General features: G+C 57.0%; 1 protein-coding gene across 3 annotated transcripts; it reads right to left on the bottom strand.

Annotated features, from left to right (window-relative positions):
• Window positions 1-236: 236 nt before the first annotated feature.
• On the bottom strand, window positions 237-27,800 carry CLCN7 (chloride voltage-gated channel 7). Of its 3 annotated transcripts, XM_070567056.1 has the most exons (25): window positions 27,569-27,800; window positions 18,700-18,771; window positions 15,227-15,298; window positions 15,016-15,081; window positions 14,327-14,459; window positions 13,957-14,066; window positions 13,205-13,285; window positions 12,192-12,254; window positions 11,989-12,072; window positions 11,124-11,217; window positions 10,809-10,873; window positions 10,135-10,251; window positions 9,337-9,391; window positions 8,809-8,869; window positions 8,143-8,281; window positions 7,024-7,117; window positions 5,669-5,838; window positions 4,635-4,686; window positions 4,000-4,127; window positions 3,683-3,768; window positions 3,151-3,280; window positions 2,527-2,586; window positions 2,266-2,442; window positions 1,790-1,870; window positions 237-1,528 (listed from the first exon to the last, which is right to left on the bottom strand). In XM_070567056.1, exons 1-25 carry the CDS (start codon window positions 27,719-27,721, stop codon window positions 1,442-1,444), a joined length of 2,430 nt encoding a protein of 809 aa, XP_070423157.1. In that variant the 5' UTR covers window positions 27,722-27,800; the 3' UTR covers window positions 237-1,441. The 3 variants fall into 3 exon arrangements, with proteins under 3 accessions (XP_070423157.1, XP_070423158.1, XP_070423160.1); XM_070567057.1 differs by lacking the exon at window positions 18,700-18,771 and having other exon boundaries at window positions 27,569-27,798; XM_070567059.1 differs by lacking the exons at window positions 18,700-18,771; window positions 27,569-27,800 and adding an exon at window positions 16,580-16,646.
• Window positions 27,801-27,915: the final 115 nt, after the last annotated feature.

Raw genomic sequence — 27,915 nt, 5'->3', positions numbered from 1 at the left:
AATGCTGCCAGCGTGGTTGGCACCTGCAGGACCTCCGTCCCGTGAGCCATGCGGAGGCCCCAGCTGCTTCCTCACCCGCGTCCCCTTCTCCAGGGAGATCTGCACTAGGGCTCTGCCCACCCACACCAAATACTGAGGAAGGCCCCGTCCTAGATGCCCCCATCCCCAACGGCCCCGAGAATCCCAGGCTGCTCGACTGGTCTATGCTGGGCGGGAACAAGGACACTGACATTGGCTGGCTGGGTACAGTTTCTTTATTCCTCCCATCAGGAACCCCACTCAGACCCGTCCCCCCAGGGAGGACTCCTGGCAGGAAGACTGGTCTTCTGAGGCCTCGGCCCCTTGCACTGCCTGCCAGCCCACCACAAAGGCATCTACGCTGTCTTGTCACAGAAGTGGGCCCTGGGGACACAGGACACAGGATCCAGGCCTGCCCAGCCTGGGAGGGGCACAGCATCCTTGCTCCAGGCTTACCAGCCCATCCCAGAGCCCACCTGCCCTCAGGCTTGGAACCAGAGCTGCCCCAGAATAATGCCCTGGGCCAGGGGTCCTCAGAAGCTGGGTGTAGGGGGTCCCCTCATGCTGAGAACACCCGCCTTTCCAGCTGCTATCCACACAGGTGTGGCAATGGACGTCTGTCTGGACTCGGGGGTTCAGGCCTGTGAGTGATTCTCAGCTCTCCTTTGGCCAGAGAGCCTCGTGCGCCCAGAGTCAAGGTGTGGCCCAGGGGGTGTGTGCGGTGAGTCTGGGGCAACAGCCAGCTTCCCAACAGAGCCCACTCTGGAATCCACTCTCCAAGGTGTCCTGCTCCCCAGAAGCCTTGCCTTCATGCGTCCACTGGGGCCATTGCCCAGGCAGGGCCCCACTGCACAGGCCCACCACCTCGTGGCTGCAGACTGAGCTGAGGACCAAGAAGGACAAGGCCAGAAGCCTCTGCTGCAGCCTTACGTCCCCTGGCCTTCAGGTGGGGGTGTGCAGGTGGTACGGTCCTTCTGGGTGGGCTCCCAGGGTAACGGGGAACAGAGGCAGTGATGGGGCCTTGCTCTGGGGGCCTGCAACACTCAGACCCACAGGGACCAGCTCCCTAGCTGTCTCTCTCTCTCACACACACACACACACACACACACACTGAGACAGACACACAAACACACACGGAAACACGCTCATACACAAATGTGTACACACGCCCTCTCGCTGGCTCTCAGGAAGCCAGCAGCCTGCGAGGAGCAGCTGCACGAGCGTCTGATCCCTGAAGGTCGAGAAACACAGGAGGATGGAGGTTGGGATCTACGGGGCTGAGGCCAGAAGACCGAGCTGAGAATGTAAACAGAGTGCCCAGGGGGCAGTCGGCTGGTCCCCGAGGTGTGGAGGGCACTGGATTCACGGCTGCACATGGAGCGAGGCAGGAACCCCAGGAGGAGGAGGGGCCGGGGCCAAGGCCTCACGTCTGGGCCAGCGAGAGCTCCTCCAGGCCCCCCTTCCCAAGCCGGTACCGGGCCAGGTCCTTCCTGGTCACCAGCCCAACCACCTGTGGGAGCAAAGCCAGGTCACAGGGGTTGGGCAGCCCGACCTGCCTCTGTCGAAGCCCCTGCCCTGTGTGTGGTGGGCAGCCCTGTCTGGGGGAGCCCCAGAGGTGGGCACACGGCCAGCCTACATCCTGGGTCTCAAGAGTCCCTGCAGGAGCTGGGAGAAGCGCACACCTGTGCACAGGGCAGGCAGGTCTGGAGGCAGAGGGGCTGGAGTGAGCAGGAAACGGGTGTGCATGTGTGTGCACCATGTGCAAGCTCACCTGATTGTGGTTGTCCACTACCACCAGGTGCCTGAGGCCCAAAGCCCGGAAGAGCTTGAACACCCGTGGAAGAGACGCCTCCTGCAATGAGGGCACAGCCTCAGCTTGCCACCGGCCCTGGCTCCGCTCAAAAGAAGAGCAGAGGTAGGGCCTGCCAAACTCAGGGTCAGCTGTCTCCCTCGCAGACCCCACCGCCACCAGGATGTCAGGATGTGTCCTGAACTGCCCCTTCCCCTCCACGCCATCTGGCCCTGCCAGTTCGGCCTCTAGAGCTGCCCCCAACCCCATTCCTGGTCCTTGGCGTAACCACAGAGCTCCTCTCTGCTCGTCCTCTGACCCACCCCAGCCCCTCAAATGCACTTTCTGGTCACATGGCCATTGAAGGCTGCCCTGTGCCATCAGAAAGGTTCTAGAAAAATTCTGGCCACCTGGTAACCCTGCAGGTGGGGCCCGCCCCACAGCCCTGCAGCCAGCACCTGGGGCACAGTGTACGGGGAGGGGTTCATGAACTCGGAGAGGTCCATGGTGCACTCGCGCTCATCCTGGGACACGTGGATGGACTGGATCGGGGGGAAGCGCGGGTAGGCATCACGGAAGTCCTTCAGCCTCAGCCGCCGCCGCACCAGCCCCATGTTGGACCGCTCCACAAACACCTGCAGGCAGCGGACAGTGCCGTGTCACAACCCAGCACCAGGCCCAGTGTCTCCCGCTGCCCCGGAGGTGCCCGACAGGCCAACCTTGTGCTTTAGGAGGACGATCAGCTGGGAGCGCAGGATCAAGCCCTGGAGCCGGGCCAGCTGCAGAAAAACAGACAGGCTTGTCTATGCGCGGGCGGAGCCCAGAAGCCGTGGCCCTTCCTGCCTCACCGGCTCTGCCAGTCCATATCGATGTGTGGTCACCACTAGGTCTCACAGCAGGCTTCCACCTGCACAAGCTCATTAACTCCCAAACGCCCCGCAGTGCAGAGCCCCGCACCGTGAGGCTGGAGCGTCTGCCAGGGGCAAGATGTAGACCCAGCCTGGACAAACTCATCCCAAACCTTTGGATGCATGGTGACAGGGGTGCCACACGTCCCGTCAGAACTGCTCCTGACAAAACTCACAGCCTCAACTCCATGGCTGACGGGGCAGCCTAGAGCACGACCACAAGATACGTGGGCATGTGACTAAGCTCACGAGCAGGGCCAGCGCTCACGGGGACCACGTCTTCCCAGCTGTGGGCCTCAGCTCCTTTTGTAGCTAGAATTCCACTACAAACCCAAATGTGGGGTTTCTACACTCCTGTGACCACACTTCACTAACACGCATGCTCAACAGGTCCACGTGAGAAGCATGCCACACCCGCCCGCTGCCCGGTGGTACCTGGGTGTCGTCAGTGTACTCCACCACGGGGAAGCCGTTGTGATTGGACGTGGTGCTGCTGAGCACGTCCACGATGACGCCCACTTTCTCCCTCCTCCGCAGGCAGGTGACCGGCGTGCTCATCACCTCCCTGTGGAGGAGCACATGCCTCGTCCGCTGTCTGTCACAGTGGCCACTTGCCCCTGGGGGATTCTGAGTGTTCTCTCTTCACAGCAAAGGTGAAGCTCAACAGGCACAAGTCCGTTGGACTCAGGAAACCCTAGGACGAGGGGGCTGGGAGCCCGCAGGGCCCCCACCCTGGGAGCTGCCCTGGAGAACCAGCCCTGGGCCGGCCGCCCACACAGCCGAGATGCCCGCACAGCATTTCCCCAGATGTCTGCACAGAGGCATGCGGCCTCTTTCCTGTGCCAGGCTGCTCGAGCCAAACCTCCTGGAGCATCCGCCACACCACTTGCCCCCATACCCCATCCTGAGCACGGGGAGGAAGCCCAGGCCGCAGGCCTTCAGCCTGAACCAAGATGGCCCGTGGTACCTGGCGGTGAGCGAGTGCGAGGTGACGGGTGCCTCCCAGTGCAGGAAGGGCACGCTCTGCAGCTGGATGTGCATGTCGTACAGGCCCTGAGGAGAGGGTGGGCTGGTGATGTGCTGGGCCTGCCACTGAGGGAGGGGGCCTGCCCTATGCCCGCCCACCGAGGCAAGGGGTCATCTGGAGGATGGCTTCACAGGGGCCCCTTTCCCTTCACACAGACGCCTGAAGCCCTACAGTCTCAGGCACCGAGGCCAGGGGCGTGGGGAGGGGCCCAGAGCGAGGGCAAGGAGGGCAGGCAGCCCTGTCCCCACAAGCCGCACCTCGATGAAGACGTCCCCCACGATCTTGGCAGTCATCAGCACCAGCATGATGGGGAAGCCGTAGGTCACATTACTGGTGGCCTCCATCATGATGACCGTCAGGCTCAGCGTCATCCTCACGATCCCACCTGTCAGGGGAGAGAAGGGATGGGCTGGGGTGAGGCTGCGGTCATGGGCCTCTATGGGCCACCCCTCCACTCTCCCACTGCCTTGGTTCTCTGTGCAAGTCTGTGCCCCTGGCCATTCACCCCAGCGACCCTGTGTAGCCACACAGTGGGGTGAGGTGGCCCACTGGCCAATGACCACAGAAATGGAGTAAACAGGGACCAGCCTTGTGGCCGAGTGGTTAAGTTTATGTGCTCCACTTCGGTGGCCCAGGGTTTCGCCAGTTCAAATCCTGGGCGTGGATATGGCACCACTCAAAGCCATGCTGAGGCGGCATCCTACATGCCATGGCTAGAAGGACCCACAACTAAAAATATACAACTATGTACAGGGGGGCTTTGGGACAAAAAGGAAAAATAAAATCTTAAAAAAAAAAACAAAAACAAATGGAGTGAACACCCGGCCTTCCTGTCCCGACAGGCAGGGGCGCCCCCTAATCTTAGGATGACCACACAGCAGCCAGGACTCACCCAGCTGGGCAGCCGCTCCCATCAGGGCATACTTGCCAGGGTCCGCCCAGATCTGCGGGATGACACAGAGGAGGCATCAGAGGGGGTGACAGGCCCCTGCTCAAACCCCAGATGCACTGACACCACTGGAGGCCACCGGCCCAGCAATTCCACAACTGGGAAGGAGTCCTGCAGTTCCCACACACGCCCCAGCACCATGTGCAGTAACACCCTAGGTGTGCCCACTCGGGGATGCACCCTGCCACCTGCACATGCTGGGGACCTTGCAGCAGGCGACAGGAGCAGACACTCTACAGACTGAGGAGGGAACAGCTGCAGGTGTGTGCAGGGAAGGCGGGCCGACACACGTGTCAGTGACTGCGGTTTGTGCAGAAACACCGGCACCACACAGGGCTGCGTGAGAAGTGAAAACCCTACACGTGCTCCCACCTGGACGAACCCTGAGAACAGGACACACAGAGGAGCTGCCACCAAAGACCAGAACGTGTTCCTCTGCGGACACGAAACACCCAGAACAGGCAACTCCAGACAGAAAGCAGACTGGCGGCCACCAGGGGCTCGGGGGCACAGGAATGAGTGTGAAGGGGTGCAGGTTTCTCTCTGTTGACCAGAGGGTCCTGAACCTAGACAGCGATGATGGTTCCACGACCGCGTGGACCACTGGAGCAGCACCAAATGGTATGCTTTTAAAAAGGTGGATTTATGCTACATGAATCACATTCCACTCGAGAACACACAAACTGGTAGCAAAGGAACCCCGAGATGCACCCGGAGCCTGGAGCAGGGGCGGGGGGAGGAACAGCAGGGGAGACTCACTGCACCCCTTCTTTGTTTTTAAAAATATCTTATTTGAATAAAGTGAAAAGAAGAAAACACATGGACGTGTGTCGCGCCACGTGGCCACAGGGGAGGGGGAGGCCGGGAAGGCAGCGTGGCGGGGCTGAGGCCTGGAGCACCGCACCTCGTCACCAGCTCCTGCACCCGGGCTCAAGTGCCCCCAGCCCCGACTCTGTGCATGGAGAAGCCCTACTCACCGCAGCCCCCGTGACGTAGGACAGGGATATGCCAAAGAGCCGGCCCCAGGCGGCCCCGATGAGCAGGGACGGGATGAAGACACCGGCGGACACCGTGAGCCCATAGGTCCAGCAAGCCAGGAAGAAGTAGACCAGGGTGAAGAGGCCAAGGGTCGCTGGGTTGTAGGAGCCTAGTGGAGAGGGAGCTGGCCAGGGCCTGCCTCATGGACTCACACCTGAGCAGGGCCAAACCGCCCAACTGCCCAGTCATGGCCTGCTGGTCACAGACACCCGGTGAGCCCCCAGAAGTCTCCGCATTCTGAGGCTAGAGCACAGGGCTTCAGAGGCAGGAGGATGGCCTCCTGGCACGTGGGGCAGAGAGCTGGGGGAGACAGGCCCCAGTGCCACCAGTGGGATGGTGGGACCTTCCACCAAGGGAAGGTGCCAACTGAGGTCTGTGCACATGGCTGGCACTGCAGTACAGACCACCAAAGGTCAGCGCAGGGAGGCCACCGGCCACCAGTCCACACCAGATGACTTCCAGACGCAGGAAGATGTCAATCAAACCCTGGAACCAACATGTCCAGGACCTGGTGCCTGTCCAGCGGCCCCGCTCAGCACCTTTCAGAAAGGGCTCAGCTTCGCCTCACACTTAAAAGCCTTTCTGTGAAATCTTATGGACTCCTGTCACATGCGCACAGAGGCCTGAGGACCAGGAAGCTCCTGGTGGCCTTGTGACAGGAAACAATTAGAGATAACCTAAAGGGTTCCAGACAGAAAAGGCAAAACAATGGCACAGAGCAGCTACAGGGTGGAAGACCGGAGGCAACTGCTCTGTTCCCAGATTCGTGCAGCGGGTGCCATCACAGGCCTGTGCTGCAGGGCCCCCTCTGGGCGCGGGGGAGGCGAGGCCCTGCCCGGGAGCAGCAGGATTGTGAACTGGAAGGTGCACCTTGAAAACCAGCAGTCTGCTCTCAGAGCCTGTCTTTAACTCAAAACGTGTGGCTGGCAAGGCCAGGAGCTGGTGAGTCACCACACCCGGTGTTCTGACCGGGAGTGACCCATGCAAGTAGCGCCCAGAAGGAAAACTCATCCTGGGAGACAAGGTCGTCTTAATAGAAGATGGAGACAGCCCCCGCGGCCCCTCCAGGAAGGGAAGGAGACGGCGTGGGGAGCCTGGCCAGGCCCCCTCCCTGGTGCTCGCCCCTAGCTGACTCCTGGCTGCCAGCCCCTGCGCACCACTGCACCCCACCCCCACAGCAAGGGCAGTGACCTCTGCCCACAGGGCACACTCAGCCAGAAGGGGTCACCCAGGCCAGAAGGGATGGGGACCAGGTAGCGACATGAGGCCAACAGTGCTATGCATGAGCACGCACCTGGGGGGTCGTGGAAAAGGCTGACCACACTCTTCTCTGGGGTGTTGAAGAAGGCTGCGGCCATGGAGTTATACTCGCCATCTGCACAGAAGAGCTGTGGGGTTGGGAAAGAAGATAGTCTGTGGGACGGGGCAGTCCCGGCCTGGACAGTACCAGCCAACAGCCACACAACAGGATGGGCCCAGCCTGCGGCCTCAGAGGCGAGGCAGGACGCAAAGAGCCCGTCCCAGGGACAGTGAGGGCTTCAGAAGCACGTCCAGCCCTGTAGGGGCTGGTCAACAGGACTCCTGGGCTGGACAGCTAGTCTGTCCCTGGGGCACATGGAGATCCCAGACCTTATACCACAAGCATGCTCCCAGAACCCAATGGTCAAACATCGGTGTCCTGGATGCCAGCAGGCCCAGCACCCTCCAGGCTGAGGAGAGCCATGGGCCCTGAGGCCACAGGTCATAGTAGGGACTGACCCCAAGCGAAGCTGGCCTTGTCAACCCCATGGCCTCACCAGAGCCAGCCCATGGGGGCCCCACACCTGCATCTTTCACAGCTTGTTTACATCTGTGCCCATCATCAGTCATTCTCTATCCCCATCCCCAGCCTCTGTCAATCACCAATCTGCATTTTGTCTCTAGGGATTTGCTGCTTCTGGACATTTCGCACAAACAGCATCATAGGCTACGGTGTCCTTCCTGTCTGGCTTTTCTCACTGAGCATCATGTTTTCGAGGTTCATCCGTGTTGTAGCGTGTGCCAGTGCTTCATTCCTTTTTATGGCTGAATAAGCCCACCTGTTTATCTGTCCGTTAGCTGATAGACAGCTGGGCTGCCTCCACTGTGGGCCACTGTGACTCGTGCTGTAGTGAGCACGCGTGCACAGGTTTTCATGCATATGCCAGTTTGCAACTCTCAGTCCACACCCACGAGCTCCCACTTCTGAAGGCCTCCCGCAGACCCCACCAGGGTGCTGCTCTGGGAGGAGGACTGGGCGGGACTCCACTCGACATAACACCTCATTCTCCTGGCGCCTGGCAGGCTGCCTACCCCTGTCTGAAAACGCAGTGGGGGGGCCGGCGCTGCCCCTGCCCTGCCTGGTGGGTCCACCCATGGGGCTCAGGTGTCCTACCTGGAGGGGATAGGACACAGCACTGCCCTGCAGGGGCTGGCAATCCCGCGATGAGTAAATCAGCACGAAGGCAACCGTGGCTGTGACAGCGGCCACCAGCACGGCCTCAACCACCTGGAGGCAGGGCCGGTGGATGTACCTAGAGCAAAGAGCCGGGCTGGACCAGGCCACCCTGAGTCTGCGACCCCGTGAGAGCAGACTGCTGATCAGGAGGGCAACACAGCACGGCTACTCCTGAACATCCTCTGCCTGTCCTCAGGCGCTCTCCAACAGCATTTTGAGTTGGTGCAGGAGGACGAGGAGAATGAGAAGGAAGAAGAGCTTCTGCAAGCCCAGGAGCCGCCCCAAAGGTTTCAGAAAACCCAAGGGCTCCAATAACTGTGCTCCTCATGGCCCCATGCTGCCCGCAGGCAGACCAGGCTCAGGATGAGAGAGACCAGAAGGAGCTGAACTCAGGACAGGGAGGATGCATGGGGGTTCCCCCTGCCCAAGGAGCCACCCTTGAGGCCCCGCCTAGCCCGGCCCTGCCCACTCCCGGCCTCATGTACAAACCATCACGACAGATGCAGGGGGCAGCCCCACGGGTGCAGAGCCCACAACTCGTCTGTTTTCAAAGCCCCAGGGGCCACACGTGTCAACTCGATGCACAAAACAGAAGCTTCTCACCTGATTCGAAACATCGTCAGCCAGTAATTCAGGGCATTGAAGACGGCTCCAAGAACACCACCTACAACCGGGAAGAAGCTGTGTGTAAGCGACATAAGGAAGAAAGGTGGAGGCTTTCCAGGCAGCACAGGGGACAGGAGGGGATGGTCTGTGAACCTCTCTGTCACCACATCCTGGCCGACAGACAGGCTTATTTCTCAAAGGCTAGGGCGAGGTTTCTCAGGGCAACAAACGCTGTCCAGAGCCAGTCGGGGTTTCGCCGATGGAAGTAAAGTTCCAGGCCTCCCCCAGGCTTGGGCTCCCTCCTTGGGGAGTGCAGCCCCGCCCTGGGTGGCCCTGGAACAGCAAGCAGAGTGTGGGGGCCGTTTCCCTCTCTGGCCACTTCAAAGCTGGGCCAGGCCTGGAGTACCGCGGGCCCAATCCCCACCACGTGCTTCGTTCCTGCTGGAAGGCGCCTGAGACTGTCTGGAAAGCAACGGCCCAGTGTGGGGCCGGGGCGGCTGGTGCGCTGCGTGGGGGCGGCCTTACCCACCACGCCCATGGCGATGAAGATAGGGACCTCGTGGATCGTGTACACCATCGTCTGTGTGGAGAGAGGGAGAGCGAGCGTTCCGAGGGACGATGTCCTCACACTCGGGACCATCTGCCCACTCGCACAGGAGCCTCCCAGCACTTTCCCACAGGCTGTGCAGGCCCCGCAGGGAACGCTGGGCGTGCGGAGCGGCTTGTACTCCTGCTTGCACGGCTGGTCAGGGAGGTGCTCGGAGGCCCTGTGAGGCTTTTGTCTTCCTGAGGCTTCAGCCAGATCTCCATCACCTCAGAAGGGTGGAGGGCCTGAGCTTTGGCCAAAGGAGGCCCATGGGGTGCATGACAGGGGGAAAACCCCCAGAACAGATCTTACGACCAGACCACCCAAGAGCCCCTATGCGTCTGTGCACGAGAACGGCCCTGGGAGTGGCGACGCCGGCCGGTGGGCCAGGCCTCCCTAGAAACGCATGCCTGTACCTCCTCACCCTCCATGAGCTGCTGCCCGAGCTCCCAGGCCCACCACACTCAGCGCTCTTGTCCCACAGTCCACACACGGCTGGGACACCCCTGGAGGCGCCCACTGGGGGACGGGTGTCCTAACCCGCACGGCCAGTCAGAAGCGCCCTTTCCTAGAGACCCTCCAGGCCTCTGGTGCTTCCAGATAAAAGTTCAGCCTCGCAGCTAAGAGGCAGAATCTTCCAAAATCCCAAGTTCTCAGGCTGAACCTTAAGTACACAGCTTTGGCCCTGCACTGAGAAAGAACCAGAAAGAGTGAGGGGGTACAACATGTTGGGTTACCTCTGTGTCAAATCTTCCAAAGTTGATGAGGCCCGGGCTGGACAGGTCCCATATGTTTCCATGGTAAATGCTGAGAACAAAATTCAGAGTGAAGGTGGAAATCATGGAGGCGAAGAACTGTGGGCAGAGAGGGAGATGGGGGCCATCAGAGCACGGCCACTGGGCCGAGGCACCGCGCCCAGCCAGCTGAGGCCCACCGCTGGGGAGGACAGGAGCTGGCGAGGGGCTGCAGGAGGAGGAGCTCCTGTCACTGGGGAGGCACCTGGAGACCCTCCAAAGGCTGAAGGGAAAGGGGCCAGGGCCTTGCTGGCTGGGTCCCCTCACCGCCAGGCCAGCCGGGTCACAGCCTGTTTTGGACGAGCATCAGGCCAAGCCAGTGACGGAGCCGAGGGAAGGAGGCACGTGGGGTTCCCAGTGAGGAGGGGGAGGAGAACAAGGGGGGACGACGTCCACAATGACAAGGGGACGGGCAGGCGGTAAGAGAATGGCCAACGCCTCAGGTCAAGTGAGGGGCAGAGCCTTAACGGACCCTGGGGGCATGGCTCCAACCACAGCTTGATGGACCCTCGCGTGAAGAGACCAAAGTTGGGGCCAAGAGCACAGCGTCTGCCCCAACACGGAGCCAGGCATCAGCGCAGCCTAGCAGGGAGAGGCAGCCGTCCACAGGCACTTACGATTCTCCACGTCAGGAACTGGTTCCAGAAGGAGGCGCCTTCTTCTAAGCTGAACAGGACGCCACCTGGAATGGCCAGCGGCCCAGCCCTGAAGTGCCCATCCAGGCCACGGGAACCCCAAACCCACTGCCACTTCATGCCCTCCGTCCCCAGGGCACTGGGACCATGTCAGAGGCAGTCCCCGGGGCCTCTCAGGGGGTACGCTCCACACCCTCGCCCACACACACCAAGACTACCCCTTCACACCGCGGGAGAGCAGCTTCCCCAACACGGCAGGCACGTCAGACCAAGCAGGACCGCCCTGCCCCTCCTCACCCACGGGGGCTCCAAACGCAGCGGACACTCCGGCCGCAGCTCCCGCCGAGACGAAGTCCCGCTTCTCCGTGTCTCTGCGGAAGTACTCGAAGATCTGAACCAGGAACAGATGGGGCAGAGGGTCTCAGCCAGCTTCTCCAAGGGCACTTCTCTCAGGAAGGGAAGAGGTCAGCTGGAGGCCGCGGAGACAGGCCGGGGAGGGGAGGGAAGGATTCACAGGGACTGCAGAAGGGCAGGGGGCAGCAACACCGTGAGAGCCGCCCTGCACACCAGCCACCACGGGAAAATGGGAAAGCACGCCACTCACAGCAGTAACTCAACTTCACAGTCTGTGCAAGAGCTAAATCAACAAACCCACAACGCCGCTGACAGACCTAATGAAGCCCAACGAACACAAAACTTCACTGTGTTCTTAACTTAAAGGAAAGGCTCTATACTGTAAAAACGTTAACTGTCTCTAAACCTATAAACTCAGTGCATACCCATCAGGATGCTGGGGGCTCTTTGGGGAAACGCAACAATCTTCTGAAGCGTATCGTGAAAACTGAGCATCTCCAACCTGCATGTGTCATTCCTGCCCTCTTTCTGGGTAGCTGAGTCCTTTGAGAAACTGTTTGTTTACAGCTACAGACCCTCCCCGCAGAAATGCACATCCACACCAAATACCCAGAAGCAGGCTGAGCGGACTCCTTGGTCAGGCCCTGGCAAAGCCCCCAGGACAGTTCGCTGGGGAGACCCTCAGATGCAATGTCAATGATGGGTCCCAGCAGAGCACGCCTGCACGGAGCAGGAGGGGCCCCAGCTCTCCAACGGGTGTCCTCGGTCACCCTCACAGTCGACATCCACATCAGGAGAGAGGACTCACCTTGAAATCTCGCTTCAGTGATGTTGACCTCCCCTGGGAGACTCCAGCAGCAATCACGGAGCCCGAGTGTATCATTGGCCCCTCCTACAAGGACAGGACAGCCGCACACAGGTGAGCGTGAGCTTGGAGAGAACAAACCGGCCTTGGGTCCCGCGTGGCACACAGAGGAACTCAGGCTAGGGCAGGGCCACACGCTCCACTACCTTTCCCACGGCCAGTCCTCCCACCACCGACAGGATCACGCCGGACACCTTGATCACCAGGGTCTGGAACACAAAGGAAAACATGCCAAGTGTCTGATGAAAGGCCACACACAGTCAAGGAAGCTGAGCAACAAAATGCCACACGTGGAGCCCAGCCTTGTGAGAACCAAAGAAGGTGCACAGGAGGGCAGCACATCCCAGTGGGCATCCATGGTGGCGGGATTCCAGCCCGTTCTTTCCTGCCTTCCTGTATCTTCAAACTCTCTATACTGAGTGGCTGCATGCAGTACGTACAGATGGCAGCCCTCGTGCCCCTCCTGACAGCCCAGGGGCATCTCCTCATCCAGCACTTGCTGCATCACTGCCCACCACCGGCTACCTAGTCTGGCTACCACAGGTCAGATGCCATTCCCACCACCTCTTCTGCCGCAGGGAACCTGGAGGCTGCTCTGCTCCCCTGGAGTGCATCCACCAGCCCCCCTGCCCCGACCCCGGGAGCACAGCCTCCCTAGGCAGGGGCAGGAAAGAAGCCACCAGCAAATCCCAGGCTGCGGCATGCTGACCACACACCTGAACATGAGCACAGGAGGAACTGTGACTTCCCAGCCCTCTAGGCATCAGGGTGTTCGAAAAGATTAAGGATAATAAGTATTAAGAAAGAGTTTGAGAAAAGGAAAAATGCCCTGAAGTTTATGACTCCAACACAGCTCTCCTCCTCGTGTGACGCCACTCACCAGACAGAATTCATGCACATCCTAGAGCTGAGATCAAACACACACACCAGTGAAGCATTTCTGCGTCACTCAACGTGGACAAGAGAAAGTCTGTACCACTTCCCAAAGAAAGTTTACATAAAATCCGTCAGCACATCCCTGCACGTGCTCAGCAGTGGCACACGAAACAGGCCTGGGCGGATGGCGGAGGGGAGGTGGGCACACAAAATGCTCCTAACTCAGCAAAGGAACCCCAAGCTGAGCACTGCGCTCCCACCAGAGGTCACCTCCACGCCTCACCTTGAGCCGGACCACGTGGGGGATCTTCACCCCATTGAGGAAGCACTTGATCTGGGGGATCCCACTGCCAGCAGCAACTGGCTGGAAGGAGAGGGAGGCAAGCACTGAGCTGAGCCATGCTGGGCAGCTGCCGCGGCCATGTAGGGCCCAGGACAGGGGACGGGCTGCCCAGAGAAGGGGCTTCTCGCTTCTCCCACCCCAGATGCAGAGCGACCCCCAGGGGGAGCGCACACTGTGGGATGTGGGAAGAGATGGAAGGAGGCCCAGTGTCCTCCAAGGGGGCAGGGTGAGGACACTGCAGGACAGACGGAAGGCATCTGTCACGCACCTGCTGAGAGAGACTGGAGCTCCCCGCTCCCTCTGAGGGGGCACCACACTGTACCCCAGAGAGAAGCTTCCAGATGCTGCCCCATCTTCCTTCCCACACCCCATGACAAGGAAGGAGCAAAGAAAGAGGCAGGCCATAGGAAGGGAGGCTTCTGGGAGAAGTCCTGGAGCAAAGGAGCACCCTAGGAGGGTCTGAGGCCGGGGGGAGACACGGGGCAGGGGGACAGGAGCGGCACCCCAAGGCTGGGGGTGAAGAGGCCCAGACGTGTTTGCTATTTTGACTCAACCGTTCAACATGGGCACCAGAGGGTTACCCTGCAGTCTGACCGCGGGAAGCTCACGGGCAGGAGCTGCAGGTGGGTGAGCTGGAGGGGTGCCCACCACCAAGGGGCCTCCCACCATGGCCTCCTCGTGGCTGCACATACCTCTATGAAGGCGACGATCACAGAGCCAACGAGCACAAAGGCAGCATTTAGCGCGGCCCACAGCACAAGGGACAAGGACAGCCCACCCTTCTCCGTGAACTTGTCGATATCTGGGGCTCATCAAGGACAACTGCAGCTTCCCCACTGCGGACTGTGCCCCCCGCCTGCGATGCCCTCGCGGCCTGGCCTCCTGGCCTGCAGCACTGGCCCAGGCACAAGCCCGCCCGAGAGCTTCACAGGCTGTGCGCTCACTGGACAGCCCAGAGACGTTTCACCACCCAAGCAGGACAGAGCTGCAGCCCCTAGGCACGCCTCCCCCAACTGGACAGTGCCCCTGGGCCGCTCCATGCCACAGGACCACAAAGGATATTGTCCTTGACGACCTTGTATTTCAGGCCGGCCAAGTTCTCCACCACGATGTCAATGAAGCAGGCCACGAGGCCCGTGAGAATCCCGATCATGGCGCAGATGACCCAGCGCTTAATCTCCACTGTCCGGAAGGCCTACAGGGCAAGGCGTCTGTCAGAAGAGGCTGCAGTGGTGAGACCTCCTGTCACAGGCCACTCTGGGGATGGTGTGACTGGCCCCTGGAATTCTGCTCATCGCCACCATGTGTGGCACGCTGCACTTGGGACCCCCGAGTCCTACAAAGGTGGCCTCTGGTCAAAGCCTCAGAGACAATGGAGCATCTGGGTGGGGGTGTGTGTGTACCTTCCCAACCAATTCATAATCAGCTGCTGACACTCTGGACACCACAGCTGACATCTCCAAGAACAGCCCTCTTAGTCATAACCACGTGACAGACAGTTTCCTGTACTGGGCGTTGGGCATCTCCTGCTCTAGGACACACACCATAATCTGAGGCACAGGGAGCGAGGAGGGGTGAGAGATGGAGGGGATGCATTGCTGCACCTGGCCCAGAGAGCAGCACCAGGCCAGCCCTTCGGTCACCAGGGCAGCCAAGAGTGGGGCACATGCCACAAGGACACTGCACTGTGGTCAAAGGCCTGGGGACGCCTCTGAGGCAGCAGTGTCTGGGCTGTCGGGCCCCAGACTCACCGTGTGGTTGATCCGCCTCTCCTCCTCCAGGAACAGCTGGTTCTCACTGTTGTCATAGTCCAAGCTCTGCAGACCAGGATAGCAGAGACAACACTGACCACTGACCCAATGTTCCAGGTTCATGGCGGGCAGCAGGTGGGGGTGTGGGGCTGGGGAGGGGATAAAGTGCTAGGGGCTGCATGGCGCGGGAACACAGAGGGAGGAGGCCCACCTCGTACTTGAGGGACAGGAGCTTCTCATTGTGCGGGATCTCCTTGGGGAAAGGGTGAGGGGGGTCCATGTCCTGCGGAAGGAAGAGGCTGTGACAACCCAGCACATTTATGAATGAAGCCCAGATGAGAAGAGGAGGGAGCACACACCCACTCATCCCACGAGGCTGGTCCTTTCCTGACCTCAAAGCCAGACAAGGACACCACAAGACAGGAAACTAACTACAGACACACACCCCGAGGAACAACACACAAAGTCCTCAATATGGGGCCAGAAGATGGGACCCTGCAACACCACAGCCAAGCTGGGTTTACCCCAGGAATGAAAGGTTGGTTTGACATCTGAAAATCCATTAATTCAAAATGTTTGTGGTACGATGGAAAGTATTTTATTGGTCTATGTACCAGGTCTGGCACACAGCTCCTAAAACCCTCAGCGTCTCTGGAGTAATGAGTGTCTTCTGTGCGTTAATGAGTTGGAGGTGGCTGGGGGCCCCTAGGTAGCTTCAGGATGGGGGCTGATCGCCAGGGGAACCGACCATGGGACTCAAGGGTTGGAACTTTCAGCCACGTCCCCAGACCTCTGACCTCTAGAGGGGAGAGAGGGTGGAGACAGAGCTAATCACCATAAAAACCCAAAATGAGAAGTTTTGGAGAGCTTCTGGACTGGTGACTACGGGAGGTGCTGGAGGCTGGTGCTCCCCGGCAGCATGGAAGCTCTGTGCCCCTCCCCACTCCTTCCCTGTGCATCTTTTCCATGTGCCATTACAGAGTCATATCCTTTACGACAAAGCAGTAAACATAAATAAAATGTCTCCCTGAGTTCTGTGAGCCATTGAGCAAATTATGAAACCTGAGGAGGGGGCAGTGGGAACCCCGATTTACAGCCAGTCGATCAGAGCACAGGTGACAACCTGGACTTGTGATGGTCTGAAGTGGGCGCAGTCTTGTGGGACTGACCCTTAACCTGTGGGGTCTGTGCTGACACCGAGTAGACGCTGTCAGAATAAACTGACTTGTAGGACACTCAGGTGGTGTCTGGAGAATCAGAGAATTAGCTGGTTATGAGGAAAAAACCAACAAACTGGTGTCAGAAGTGTTGTAAACACAAACAGTTCATGCCATTTCAATAACATAAAGGACAAAATCCAGACAATCATCTCAAGAGATACAGAAAAAGCATCTGACAAAATCCAACATCTCTTCATGATAAAAACACTCAATAAACCAGGAGTAGGAGGCTGCTCAACTTGATGAAGACATATACGAAAACCCACAGGCCACATCACCCTCGATGGTGAAAGACTGACGCTTCCCCCCAGGATCAGGAAGAAGAAAAGGACGCTCACTCTTACCACTGCTATTCAGCACCGCACTGCAGCTTCTACCAGGTCCATTAGGCAAGAAAATGAAACAAAGGGCATCAAGATGGAAAGGAAGAAGTGAAACTCTCTATGTGTAGATGACATGATCTAGTGTATAGAAAATCACCCAAAATACACTAAAAAAAACTACTAGAACTGATAAACGCATTCAGTAAAATTGAAGGATACGAGATCAATATACAAAAATCAAATGTATTTCTATGTACTTGCAATGAACTATCTGAAATGAAATTAAGAAAGCAGTTCTATCTACAAGAGCATCAAAAATAAAATATATAGGGGCTGGCCCCATGGCTGAATGGTTAAGTTCGCGAACTCCACTGCAGGCGGCCCAGTGTTTCGTTGGTTCGAATCCTGGGCGCGGACACGGCGCTGCTCATCAAGCCACGCTGAGGCAGTGTCCCACATACCACAACTAGAAGGACCCACAACTAAGAATATACAACTATGTACCGGGGGGCTTTGGGGAGAAAAAAGGAAAAAATAAAATCTTAAAAAAAAAATAAAACAAAATACATAAAATAAACTTTATTCCTAAAATACATTTAACAAGAGAAGTGTAAGACTTATACCCTGAAAACTATAAAACATCGTTGAAAATAACTGAAGACCTAAATAGATGGAAAGATATCCTGTGTTCATAGATTGGAAGACGTAATATTAAAATTCAAAGCAAGCCTTATCTAAATTCCAGCTGGTGTTGTTGAAGAAACTGAGAAGCTGATCCTAAAATCCATGTGGAAAAGCAAGGGACCCTGAACAGTCAAAAAAACCTTGAAGAACAACAAAGTTGGAACCCTCACACTCACTCGTTACAAAACTTGCTACAAAGCTGCAGTCATCCAGACAGCGGGGCACTGGCACAAGGACAGACGGACAGCAGACAACTGAGAGCCCAGAAATAAACCCTCACATCTACAGCCAACTCATTTTCCACAAAGCGCCCGGACAATGCAATAGGGAAAGACCAGTCTTCTCAGGAAATGGTGCTGAGAAAACTGGATATCCACAATGCAAAATGACAAGGCTGGACTCGCATCTTAAACCATACACAGAATTCATGAAAAATGGGTCAAAGATCTAAATATATAAATCTCTTATAAGAAAGCATAGGACTGAATCTTTGTGACGTTGGGTCAGGCAATGGTTTCTTAGATATGACACCAAAAGCAGGAGCAACCAAAGCAAAAAACAGACGGGCTGAACTTCATCAGAGTGAAAAGCTTCCGTGCTTCAGAGGACACCGTCAGAAAGTGAGCAGAACACCCAGACCAGGAGACAGTCTCTGCCAATCGTGTATCTGATGAGCGATCTGTGTCCAGAACACACAAAGAACACTTATAATTCAACTATAAAAACATATGGTAACACGATTAAAAAAGGAGCACAGGATCTGAACAGACATTTCCCAAAGAAGACATCCAGTGGCCATCAGCACAGGCCAGATGCTCAACATCACCAGCCATCAGGGAAATGCAGATCAGAACCATGAGATGTCGGAGCAGGAAGTCAAAGACAAGTCTGGCGGAGGGCGCTCAGGAAACGTTTCCCTGGCAGCTGCTGGACAGTCCGGCCCCAGCACAGGGGCAGGGGAAGAGGACATCACTGCTCTCCAAGGGCCCCCCACCCTGAGATGCCCACTTCCACCCAGCCCCCAGAGCCCTCCTCCAGCCCACTGGGGCCCCTGCTACCCCTGGCACCTCCCCCCTCCGCCCCCGGCCTGCTTCCTGCACCTCCACACAGCATGCTTGGTGTACCTTGCCTAACACACAATTCCCCCATCTCTGCTTGTCTGGCTCGGCCTCAGGGGACACAGCCCCTTGGAGCAGCCTTCCCTGGCTCTGGGGGCTCCATGTCTGCTCATCATTCTGTCCCCGAGCCCTGCATGGCCCATGTCAGTCCCTGAGCTCAGCAATGTCTACATTCGTCCCTGAGCTCTGCTGGGCCCACCCACGGTCCGGCAGCCTCTTGCTTGGCGTTACTGTCTGCTGTCTGCTAGGCTGCAGCTCCACCAGCGCAGACTTCTGCTCCCTGGGAACAAGCCTGGCACGCAGTGGGCGCTCCATGAATGGGGAATAACTACCACTCACAGGGTCCAGAAGCTCATCATCCAGCTCCACGTTGCTCATCTGTCCAATCCGGAAAAACGTGGAATGGGGCGACTAGAAGCAGAAGAGAAATCACAGGGCTGAGCTGCGACGTAAGAAATCACTTAGCCACAGGGCTGTGCTGCTCTCTGCATGCCCACGCCACCCGGCCTCACCCAAGGACACAGACCCCCAGATGCCATGAGGGGGACCCCAGCGCAGGGCCAACGCTGGATCCCCAGGCCTGCCCTCACCACCCACAGCCTGTCATCAAATAGTCCAGCCCCCAGCTCCGAAGCCCAGGCCTTCCCCACCACCGAGGGCTGTCCTCCCCTGTTCTGCAGCGCTTCAGAGACTGGAGATGAAACACTTGCCAGCCACCAGAACCCCGGGCTGCAGGACCACACCAGTGTCCTCCCAGGTACCCCACCCCAAGCCTAGAAAATCTAGGTGGTCCATGGCCCCTCCTCCAGGAGTCTTTCTGTCCCCTGCCCCCCAGCTCCCAGTTCTGTGCATCCCCCATCATGAGACTGAGTGGCTCCAGGCCTCCAGACACACAGTCAGAAGTGCCTCCTCGCCCAGGGCAGGGGACCCAGGACCCTCCCTCTCTAAAGTAGGGCTGTGCTCCCAGGCCCAGGGGGCAGGTCAACCACAGAGGACAGACAAATCAGGCGCGTGACTTCTCTTATGCACACTGCAGGCCAAGACTAGGGGAAAAAACACAAGTACCAGTTACACGTGCATTTCAGAGAAACAAGTCATGTGTTAGCCTAAGTACGTCTTAAATACCGTGCGGAACACACTTGTATTAAAACATTATTCAGTGCTGGCCTGGTGGCACAGAAGTTAAGTTTGCACGTTCCACTTCGGCGGCCCGGGGCTCGAAGGTTCGGATCCCGGGTGTGGACATGGCACCACTTGTCAAGCCATGCTGTGGTAGGCGTCCCACATATAAAGTAGAGGAAGATGGGTATGGATGTTAGCTCAGGGCCAGTCTTCCTCAGCAAAAAGAGGAGGATTGGTAGCACATGTTAGCTCAGGGCTAATCTTCCTCACAAAAAAAACCCCAAACCATTATTCACCGTTTCTCTGAAATGCAAATGCAGCTGGGCGCCCTGCATTTTCTCTGGCAGTCCTACACGCAGTGGAGAACCATGCAGCAACGACAGGAACAAACCACTGCTGACAGCATGATAGGCCCGAGGAGCACCAGGCCAGAGAGCTACCGGGATTCCACCACAGGAAGTGGAAGGTCAGGTGGTGGTGGTTACAGGGTGGGGGCTGGGGGAGACAGTAAAAGCGAGCAGCACCAGGGGGCTTTGGGGATGCTGGCCGACTCTGTTGGGGGGAGTCTGAGTCTTCTGGGGCTGCTGTAACCAATTCCCACAGCCTCGGTGGCTTAAAATAGCAAAAATTCGTTCTCTCCCAGCTCTGGAGGCCAGAAGTCCAATTTCAAGGTGTCGGCCAGCAGTGCTCCCTCTCAAAGGTACGAGGAGGCTCCTTCCTGCCTCTCCCAGCTTCTGATGGCATTGGCGATCCTCAGCATTCCCTGGCAACACCATCTCTGCTTCGGTCATCACGCGGCCTCCTCCCTCCGAGTGTGCCTGTGTCCAAATGTCCCTCCCCTGATGAGGACACCACCCTGCGCCAGCCCGACCTCATCTTAACGTGACCACATCTGCAAAGATCCTATTTCCATACAGGGACCATACACAGGTTCCAGGGTCAGGAGGGGACAGACACATCTTCTAGGGGGCCACCATCACCCCACAACAGGTGGTAACGAGGGGGTGCATGTTCACATGACAACTGTCAGGCTCCACTCGCATGACTGTGCACTTCTCTCGACATACACATGGTAAACGTCCGCAAAACAGGTGATTAATGAGAGAAACACAGCTGTTTCCTCTTTCAAAAACAACTGACAATGCCCCCAACTGCTGAATCCAGTGAGAAAGGCAGGGTGGGGGGCCTAGGAAGGGATCCCAGTTCTTGAGTGCAACTCTGATCAGGAAGTGGCCCAGGGCTGGCTGCAGCCCCTGCTCCCCAGACAGGACACTGTGATCAGGAAGGGGCACCAGAAGCAAAGCTGGCCACAGAACACCAAATGCGCTTCCTCGGGGACAGCTCCAAACACACAGACCGGCCAGGCAGGCAGGGTGCAAAGATGGACACACACGGCTGAGCAACAGCAAGAGAGTCCAAATGTGAAAGGAAAATGGGAATATCGATTTGGTGTCCGACCTGACGGACAGAGCCCACAGAAAAAGGCAGCCTGGCATTTTATCCTACTCATCACTGATCACGAGAGAAGCTCAACCACATCAGGCAGTCTCCCAATGCACCAAGGCAGCCCAGAGTCGGACCCCAGAAAGCATCTCCTCTGACACCCAAACAGTGTCTGCGGGCCAGGCTGCACCCTGCACATCACCTCAGGAAGAGGCGGGCAGACAAGGTCTCAAGGGGCAAGCAGTGGTGACAACAGGTCCTCAGCACGTGGCTGGGAAGAGGCCAGGTGAGCACAGCGGTCTGCACTGAGAGAGCACTGTTTTGGACGGCACCCACAGGGAGATGGAGGCTGGCGGTGGGCAGGGCTAAGCTCTGGCCACGCCCCCCCATGGCTGCCCTCGACTGGGCCCTCACTCACCCTCCTCCAGCACCTTTGTGTATCTTCTTTTTTTTTTCCTGAGGAAGATTGCCTGAGCTAACATCCATTGCCAATCTTCCTCTTTTTTTATTTTGATGTAGGCCCCCACCACAGCATGGCTGCTAACAGAGAAGTGTAGGTCCACTCAGGCCACCAAGTGGAGCCCACCAACCTTAACCACTAGGCCACTGGGGCTGGCCCTCTATCATCTCTTTTCTCAACTTGATGAGCATCTTTTAGGAAATGTCTTTTGTGATGAAAAAGCCATTTACTTGCAGTTCAACCACATATTTAGTGTTGTGTCTATTCCTTTCTCTTTTTTTTTTTTTTGAGGAAGACTAGCCCTGAGCTAACATCTCCCACCAATCCTTTTATTTTCTTTTGAGGAAGATTAGCCTTGAGCTAAGTACTGCCAATCCTCCTCTTTTTGCTGAGGAAGACTGGCCCTGAGCTAACATCCATGCCCATCTTCCTCTACTTTTATATGTGGGATGCCTACCACAGCATGGCTTTTGCCAAGCGGTGCCATGTCCACAGCCGGGATCCAAACCAGTGAAACCCGGGCTGCCGAGAAGCGAAACGTGTGAACTTAACTGCTGTGCCACCGGGCCGGCCTTCAATCCTCCTCTTTTTGCTAAGGAAGACTGGCCCTGAACTAACATCCATGCCAATCTTCCTCTGTTTTATATATGGGTCGCATACCACAGCATGGCTTGACAAGTGGTACATAGGTCTGCGCCTGGGATCCGAACCAGTGAACCCCACACTGCCAAAGAGGAACATGCAAACTTAACCACTGCGCCACGGGGCCAGCCCCTCCTTTCTTTTCTTAAATGCAAGTGAAATTAAATACTAGTTGGTCCTCAAACTACTGATATGCACAACAGCCCGGATGAAATCTCCAGGGTGGGATGCTGAGTGAAAGCAGTCAATCCCAAAGATCACACACTATACGGTTCCACCAACCCGATATCAACACATCAGACCTGGAGGGATGAGCGCAGACCTGATGAGGGGGTGTGACTACGAGAGGCAGGATGCGGGAAATCCTGGAGGTGATGGACATGCTCTGTGTGTTGACTGCAGCGGTGCTCACAAAGATCTATACACGTGACATGACAGCAGAGAACTACACACACACGTGCGTGCACATTATGCCAACATCAGTGCCCAGTTTCAGCAGTGTGCTGTTCCATAAGATGGAACCACTGGAAGAAACTGGGGGTGGTACACAGGTCCTCTCTGGACTGTCTTTCAACCTCCTGTACATCCATAACCATTAAAAAAATTTACAACAGTTATACGCAGATAGGACTACGTCAAACTGAAGAACTTTTGTGCATCAAAGGAAACAATGAGAGTGAAGAGGCAACCTACAAAATGGGAGAAGATATTTACAAAGCAAGTATCTGATAAGGGGTTAATATCCAGGATACATAGAGAACTCCTACAACTCAACAACGAAAAAACAAACCGGCTCAAAAATGGGCAAAGGACTTGAATAAACACCCCTCCAAAGAATACACACAAATGGCCCAAGCGCATAAAAACACCACTGATCATTAGAGAAATGCAGATCAAAACCACAACCAGACAGCACCTCACACCTGTGAGCACGGTCAGAATCAACAAGTGTCGACGAGGATGTGGAGAATGTGGAACCCTGTGCACTGTTGGTGGGAATGTAAAACGGTGCAGCTGCCGTGGAACACAGTATGGTGGTTCCTCAAAATATTAAAAATAGAACTACCATACAATCCAGCAATCCCACCTCTGGATACAGACCCAAAGAATTGAAAGTAGGATCTCGAGGAGCTATTTGTACACCATGTTCACGGCAGCATTATTCACAAATAGCCAAGAGGTGGAAGCAACTCAAGTGTCCACTGATGGATGAATGAACAAACACAGCATGGTCTTTCCATACAATGGAATATTATTTGGTCTTAAAAAGGAAGGAAATTCTGCAGTATGCTACAACATGGATGAACCTTGAGGACATCACATAGTAAAAGAAAGAAGCCAGTTGCAAAAAACAAATTCTGTACGATTTCATTTATATGAGGTTCCTAGAGTAGTCAAAATTATAGAGACAAGAAGTAGTGCGGCCAGCCCGGTGGCACAGTGGTTAAGTTCGTGCACTCTGCTTTGGCAGCCTGGGGTTCGCAGGTTCAGATCCCAGATGCAGACCTAGCACTGCTCGTCAAGCCACACTGTGGCGGCATCCCACATAAAATAGAGGAAGATTGGCACACATGTACCTCAGGGTCAATCTTCCTCACAAAAAAAAAAAAAAGAAGAAGAAGTAGTAGATGGGTGGTTTCCAGGAGCCAGGGGAGGGGGGATGGGGTGTGAGTGTTTAATGGGGAAAGAGTTTCAGTTTTGCAAGATGCAGACAGTTCTGTGGGTGGATGGTGATGATGGTTGCACAACAATGTAAATGTATGTAACACTGCTGAACCATACGCTTAGAAATGGTTATGATGATAAACTTCATAATACGTTTTTACCACAATTAAGACAAATTTTAAAGACAACAAAGGCCATTTGCCATCCCAGTCTGCTGCTCTGCATTTTGACACCTGCCAGGCTCCACGCTCAGCACTGAGGACACAGGGCTGCCGCTGGCAGAGGCTTACAGTGAAAGGGAACAAGCTGCCATGAACGATGCAGCATAAACTGTGAGAAAGGCTCCCGGGGTGCCGACAGGGACCCAGAGGGAGCAGTCTGCACCAGATCGGATGGACCAGGAGGAGCATTTAGGCTGAGTCTGAGGGCCAAGAAGGAGCAGACCAAGATGTGCAGAGGCAGGCAGACGGCACCGGAATCATCCCGGATGGGAACAGCCCCACTGCAGCCTCTGCCTGGTGGCTTCCCAGGATCCTCTGACGAGGTCTGGGCCCACTCCTGTTCCTCAGCTCCCTGCACTGTCCGGCCGTGCCTATGTCCTCCGCGGCCTCCCCAGACTGTGAGCTTGCTAAGGGCGGTGGCTGTGTCCCACTCACACTGGCCCTGGACAGGTGCTACTGAAGGCATGAGGGAGACAGGTTCAAGGAGCCCTCGGGAGGGAGCCAGGACAGCCGGCCTGGATCCTACAAAGTGGGGCTGGGGGTGGGTGCATGGAGAGGGAGGAAGACAGGACGATGAGGACAAGGAGGCAGAGGGACTTCTTGGAGGGGCTGCCCCTTGGGCTGGGAGACACCTAGGAGAAAGACAGGGTGCTCACTTACGTGGAGCAGAGCTCAAGGAGCGGGTGGGGACGACAGATGACCCCCCCCACACCTTCCCTGCAACCCCCTCCCTGGCACTCTCAGATTGTGCTCTATAGCTCTGGGTCACGAGGGCATGACACAGTCCCAAGGGGTAACCCTAGTTCCCAGAGAATCCAGATCCCCAGAACCGATTCTAAACACTAACCTGAGAGTCCTACCCCACTAGGTGTCTCAGCGGGAGCTTCCTGAAGCCGAGGTCCCTGGAAAGGTCATGCATTTACAAACCCTGCAAACACCGCCCCCCACCCCTCCCCAACCCCTGGGGCATCTGATTCTGGCTCAGATTTCCCTCTATAAGTTCTCAAAACGCTCCACTTCCCACTCACATGACTGTGACCTGCTGGCTGACCTCACCCTCTCCTTGTCCCAGCAGTGGATGGGCAGCAACTCGCTGGGTAACTCACCATCACCCCACACTCGGCCATGATGGGCCCAGAGGCCTGAGAAAGGAAACAGCAACCCACAGGTGGCTCTGAATGGTCCGGTCCTGTCCCTCCACCCTGCCAGGGCTGTGCCTGCTCCCCGCTGGGCACTTAGAAGCTCTGCCCCGAGCAGCTACCTCAGGTGCTTGGCAGGCTATGCTCGTGCCACAGTGGGAACGACACCAACTCTGGACGTCCCACAGCTGCAAAGGGCCAGGAGGCAGCCAGGCAAAGCTCTCACGTCCAGTTCACCAGAACATTCCCGTAGGGCGGTTGCTGGCCTGGGCCGTCATTTTAGTCCAAAAGGCCCTGGACTGAGAGCAGCTCACAAGCTGCCATCTGCTGGAGTACTAGGTGCCCCCGAGCCTAACCACGAACTCAGCCCACTGGTCACCAAGAAAGCCAGCATCAAGGAAGTCAGTCACTGCCAAGGGAGGTGCACGCGAGTGACGACCCATCCCTTTAGTGCGGCTGTTTCTGACACTGCCTGTGACAAGCCCTGTGCCCACTGCTGCACGCAGACGAACTCTGGCAGGCGAGGACTCTGAGGCACAGGAGGCTGTGGAACGCGTCCTCGCTGGTCCAGAGCGCTGTTCCTGGCACAAATGCCTCGAGTCCCCCTCTTCCCACCCGTTCACACCAGGCAGGCTGAGGACCCTCTAAGACTGAAATCTCCATCTTCCTGCAGCACTCTCCACAAGGTGAAGCCCAATCAAAGCCAGCAGCGGTCCCCTGCAGGTCTGACCCCAGCTCTTCCCCCAACCTCCACGCCCACTCCAATTTACCTTCCAAACTGCTGCAGGGTCCCAAACACACACTCCTTTATCCTTTCCCATCTGTCTGCCTGCCTGAGGCTCTCACACTGTTCAAGACCAGATCCAAAAGAGACCTCTCCTGCCCTCGGGGCCCCTCACACAGTCCTCCCGGAGCACTGGGCCTGTTTCTCCAGGAGCCTGGAGCCAGCAGGAAGGAAGCTGCTTCATGCACCTCTGTGTCCCAGGCAAACCGCAGGCACCTGGGCACATAGTAGGTGCTCAATAAATTATCTTTTTAATTGTTTAAGAGCAACTAATCAGTTGTTATCAAATGCAAACAAACAAAAAAGCTTGCAAAGATTTTTCTGAGAGATCAACAGGCTCTTCCCCAAAAAGCCAACTCCTGTACCTATTTGCAAAGAGAAGTGGGGAACCCTGAGCACGCTCAGTCCTGAGATAAACCCAAACTCAGCCTCAAAGTTTCCAATCTCTTTACCCACCAAGTCTTAAAGGCTGTTTCACACTTCTATGTTGTAGACTTCAGATTACTTTCTTTTAAAAGAGAAAAAACCAACAGAAACGTTCCAAGAAGAAAATAACGAATCAACCACATCCCTACCACCTCAGATGAGCCGCTTCAGAGCACTTCCGTGCAGACACGGAAAGCATTTCAGCAGATTTCACTCCAAGGGCAGACTTCGACGCTCACCCTCTGATCCATTTCCCATGGACCAGGAAACCTAAAGATAAGTTCTAGAGAAACAGCCTGATGATCGTGTCCCTCCTAATCTTTAAACGTTACACAAGTGCTTCAAGGACCAATCTAGAACAGGAGGAGGAAAAGCAAAGAATAATGACAAACCAGAATGAGACCAAGCAATCAACAAAAATAACGCATTCACTCAAAATTAAACAACACGCAGAAATTCATTTAAAGACACATACTGCATTTGCTCAAGCGCTGAGCACATTCCACCCCCTCTGACTTGTGGCAAAGTGGCTGCTACGTGCTCCAAATTCAATTAACTGCTAATGGAAACAGTGCAGACACTTGTCATTCCTAAGACGGTGGGCAAGTCTGTGCTGATCCCTGTAGAGAAGGGTGGCAGACAGCTTCTCAGTTACTCTCACTGCAAGGAAAAATTCTACCTCAACTGTTAAAACCTCCTGGGGGTTCAAAATACGACCGAACTGAAATAGTTACTCATGGAATTATCACCATTTTGGGGGTGGGGGGCGAGGCAGACAAAGGTCACCTGAGCAGAACACCATGTGCCTTCCCTTTAAAGCCATTTAGGAGTAAAATAATGAGCTTCATGCCGTCAAGGGCACACTCGACAAAGTGCCAGTCGGCTCATCGGCTCATAAAACACCCAGCGTGATGGCGACCTCGGCCGGCTCCTCAGACCCCGCCTGTCACCGGGCCCGGAGCTTCCTCCCTGGACTCCAGAACCCGGGGCCTAGGGACCAACCCAGCTCTGCCGTCCGCCCGGTGAGACCCGGGGCCCCGTCCCGTCCCGACCCGGCCCGCGGCTCGATTCCCCGTCCGTACGACGGCGAGGATGCGCGCACCGCCCGGGCCGCCCAGCGACCCAGACCCCGACTCGCTCGGCCGCGGCGAGCCCGGAGCCAGCAGCCGGAGCCTGCGGCGCGGCCCGGGGCGGCCCAGGCCTTTGCGCCCCGCCGTCCCGGCCCGCGCGGGGCCCGAGGTCGCGCCAGCGCCGGCCGGCGGCGCGAGGCCTCAGTTTCCCCGGGGCTCCCCGCGGGCCGCCTCACCTGGCGGACGGCCGCGGGCCCCGCGCCGTTCAGCAGCGGCGTGCCCTCGCCGGCCGGAGCCCCGGGCCGCGCCGCCCTCCGCAGCAGCGGCGCCGCCTCGTCGTCGTCCAGGTCGCGGCCGGACCATGACACCTTCTTGGAGACGTTGGCCATGGCCCGCCGCGCAGGGACCGGCCGGGAAGCGCCGCGGCCGGGTGTTTGCTCTCGTGACCCGCGCCGCGGCCACGTGATCCAGGCGGCCGCCACGTGACCCCAGACGGCGGCCGGGAGGTCGCCAAGAGCGCGGGGCCTTCTGGGAGTTGTAGTCCGACCGCCCAGCGCGGACTCGGGGGTGGCAGCGGGCTCCG

This window comes from Equus przewalskii, chromosome 12 (genome assembly GCF_037783145.1).
Source record: "Equus przewalskii isolate Varuska chromosome 12, EquPr2, whole genome shotgun sequence".
Taxonomy (NCBI): Eukaryota; Metazoa; Chordata; class Mammalia; order Perissodactyla; family Equidae; genus Equus; species Equus przewalskii.
The sequence above is the reverse complement of the archived record's forward strand: the minus strand, read 5'-3'. Positions and strand labels throughout refer to the sequence as shown.

What these genes read in the sequence shown, in the direction of transcription:
- CLCN7 (XM_070567056.1), bottom strand. Translation starts at nt 27,721, where the DNA reads ATGGCCAACGTCTCCAAGAAGGTGTCATGGTCCGGCCGCGACCTGGAC. An exon ending in CTGACGATGTTTCGAATCAG is followed by an intron (nt 8,282 to 8,808) that starts GTGAGAAGCTTC and finishes TCTTTGCTCTAG; the next exon opens with GTACATCCACCGGCCCTGCC. An exon ending in CCCCGTACACTGTGCCCCAG is followed by an intron (nt 1,871 to 2,265) that starts GTGCTGGCTGCA and finishes CCCTCATTGCAG; the next exon opens with GAGGCGTCTCTTCCACGGGT.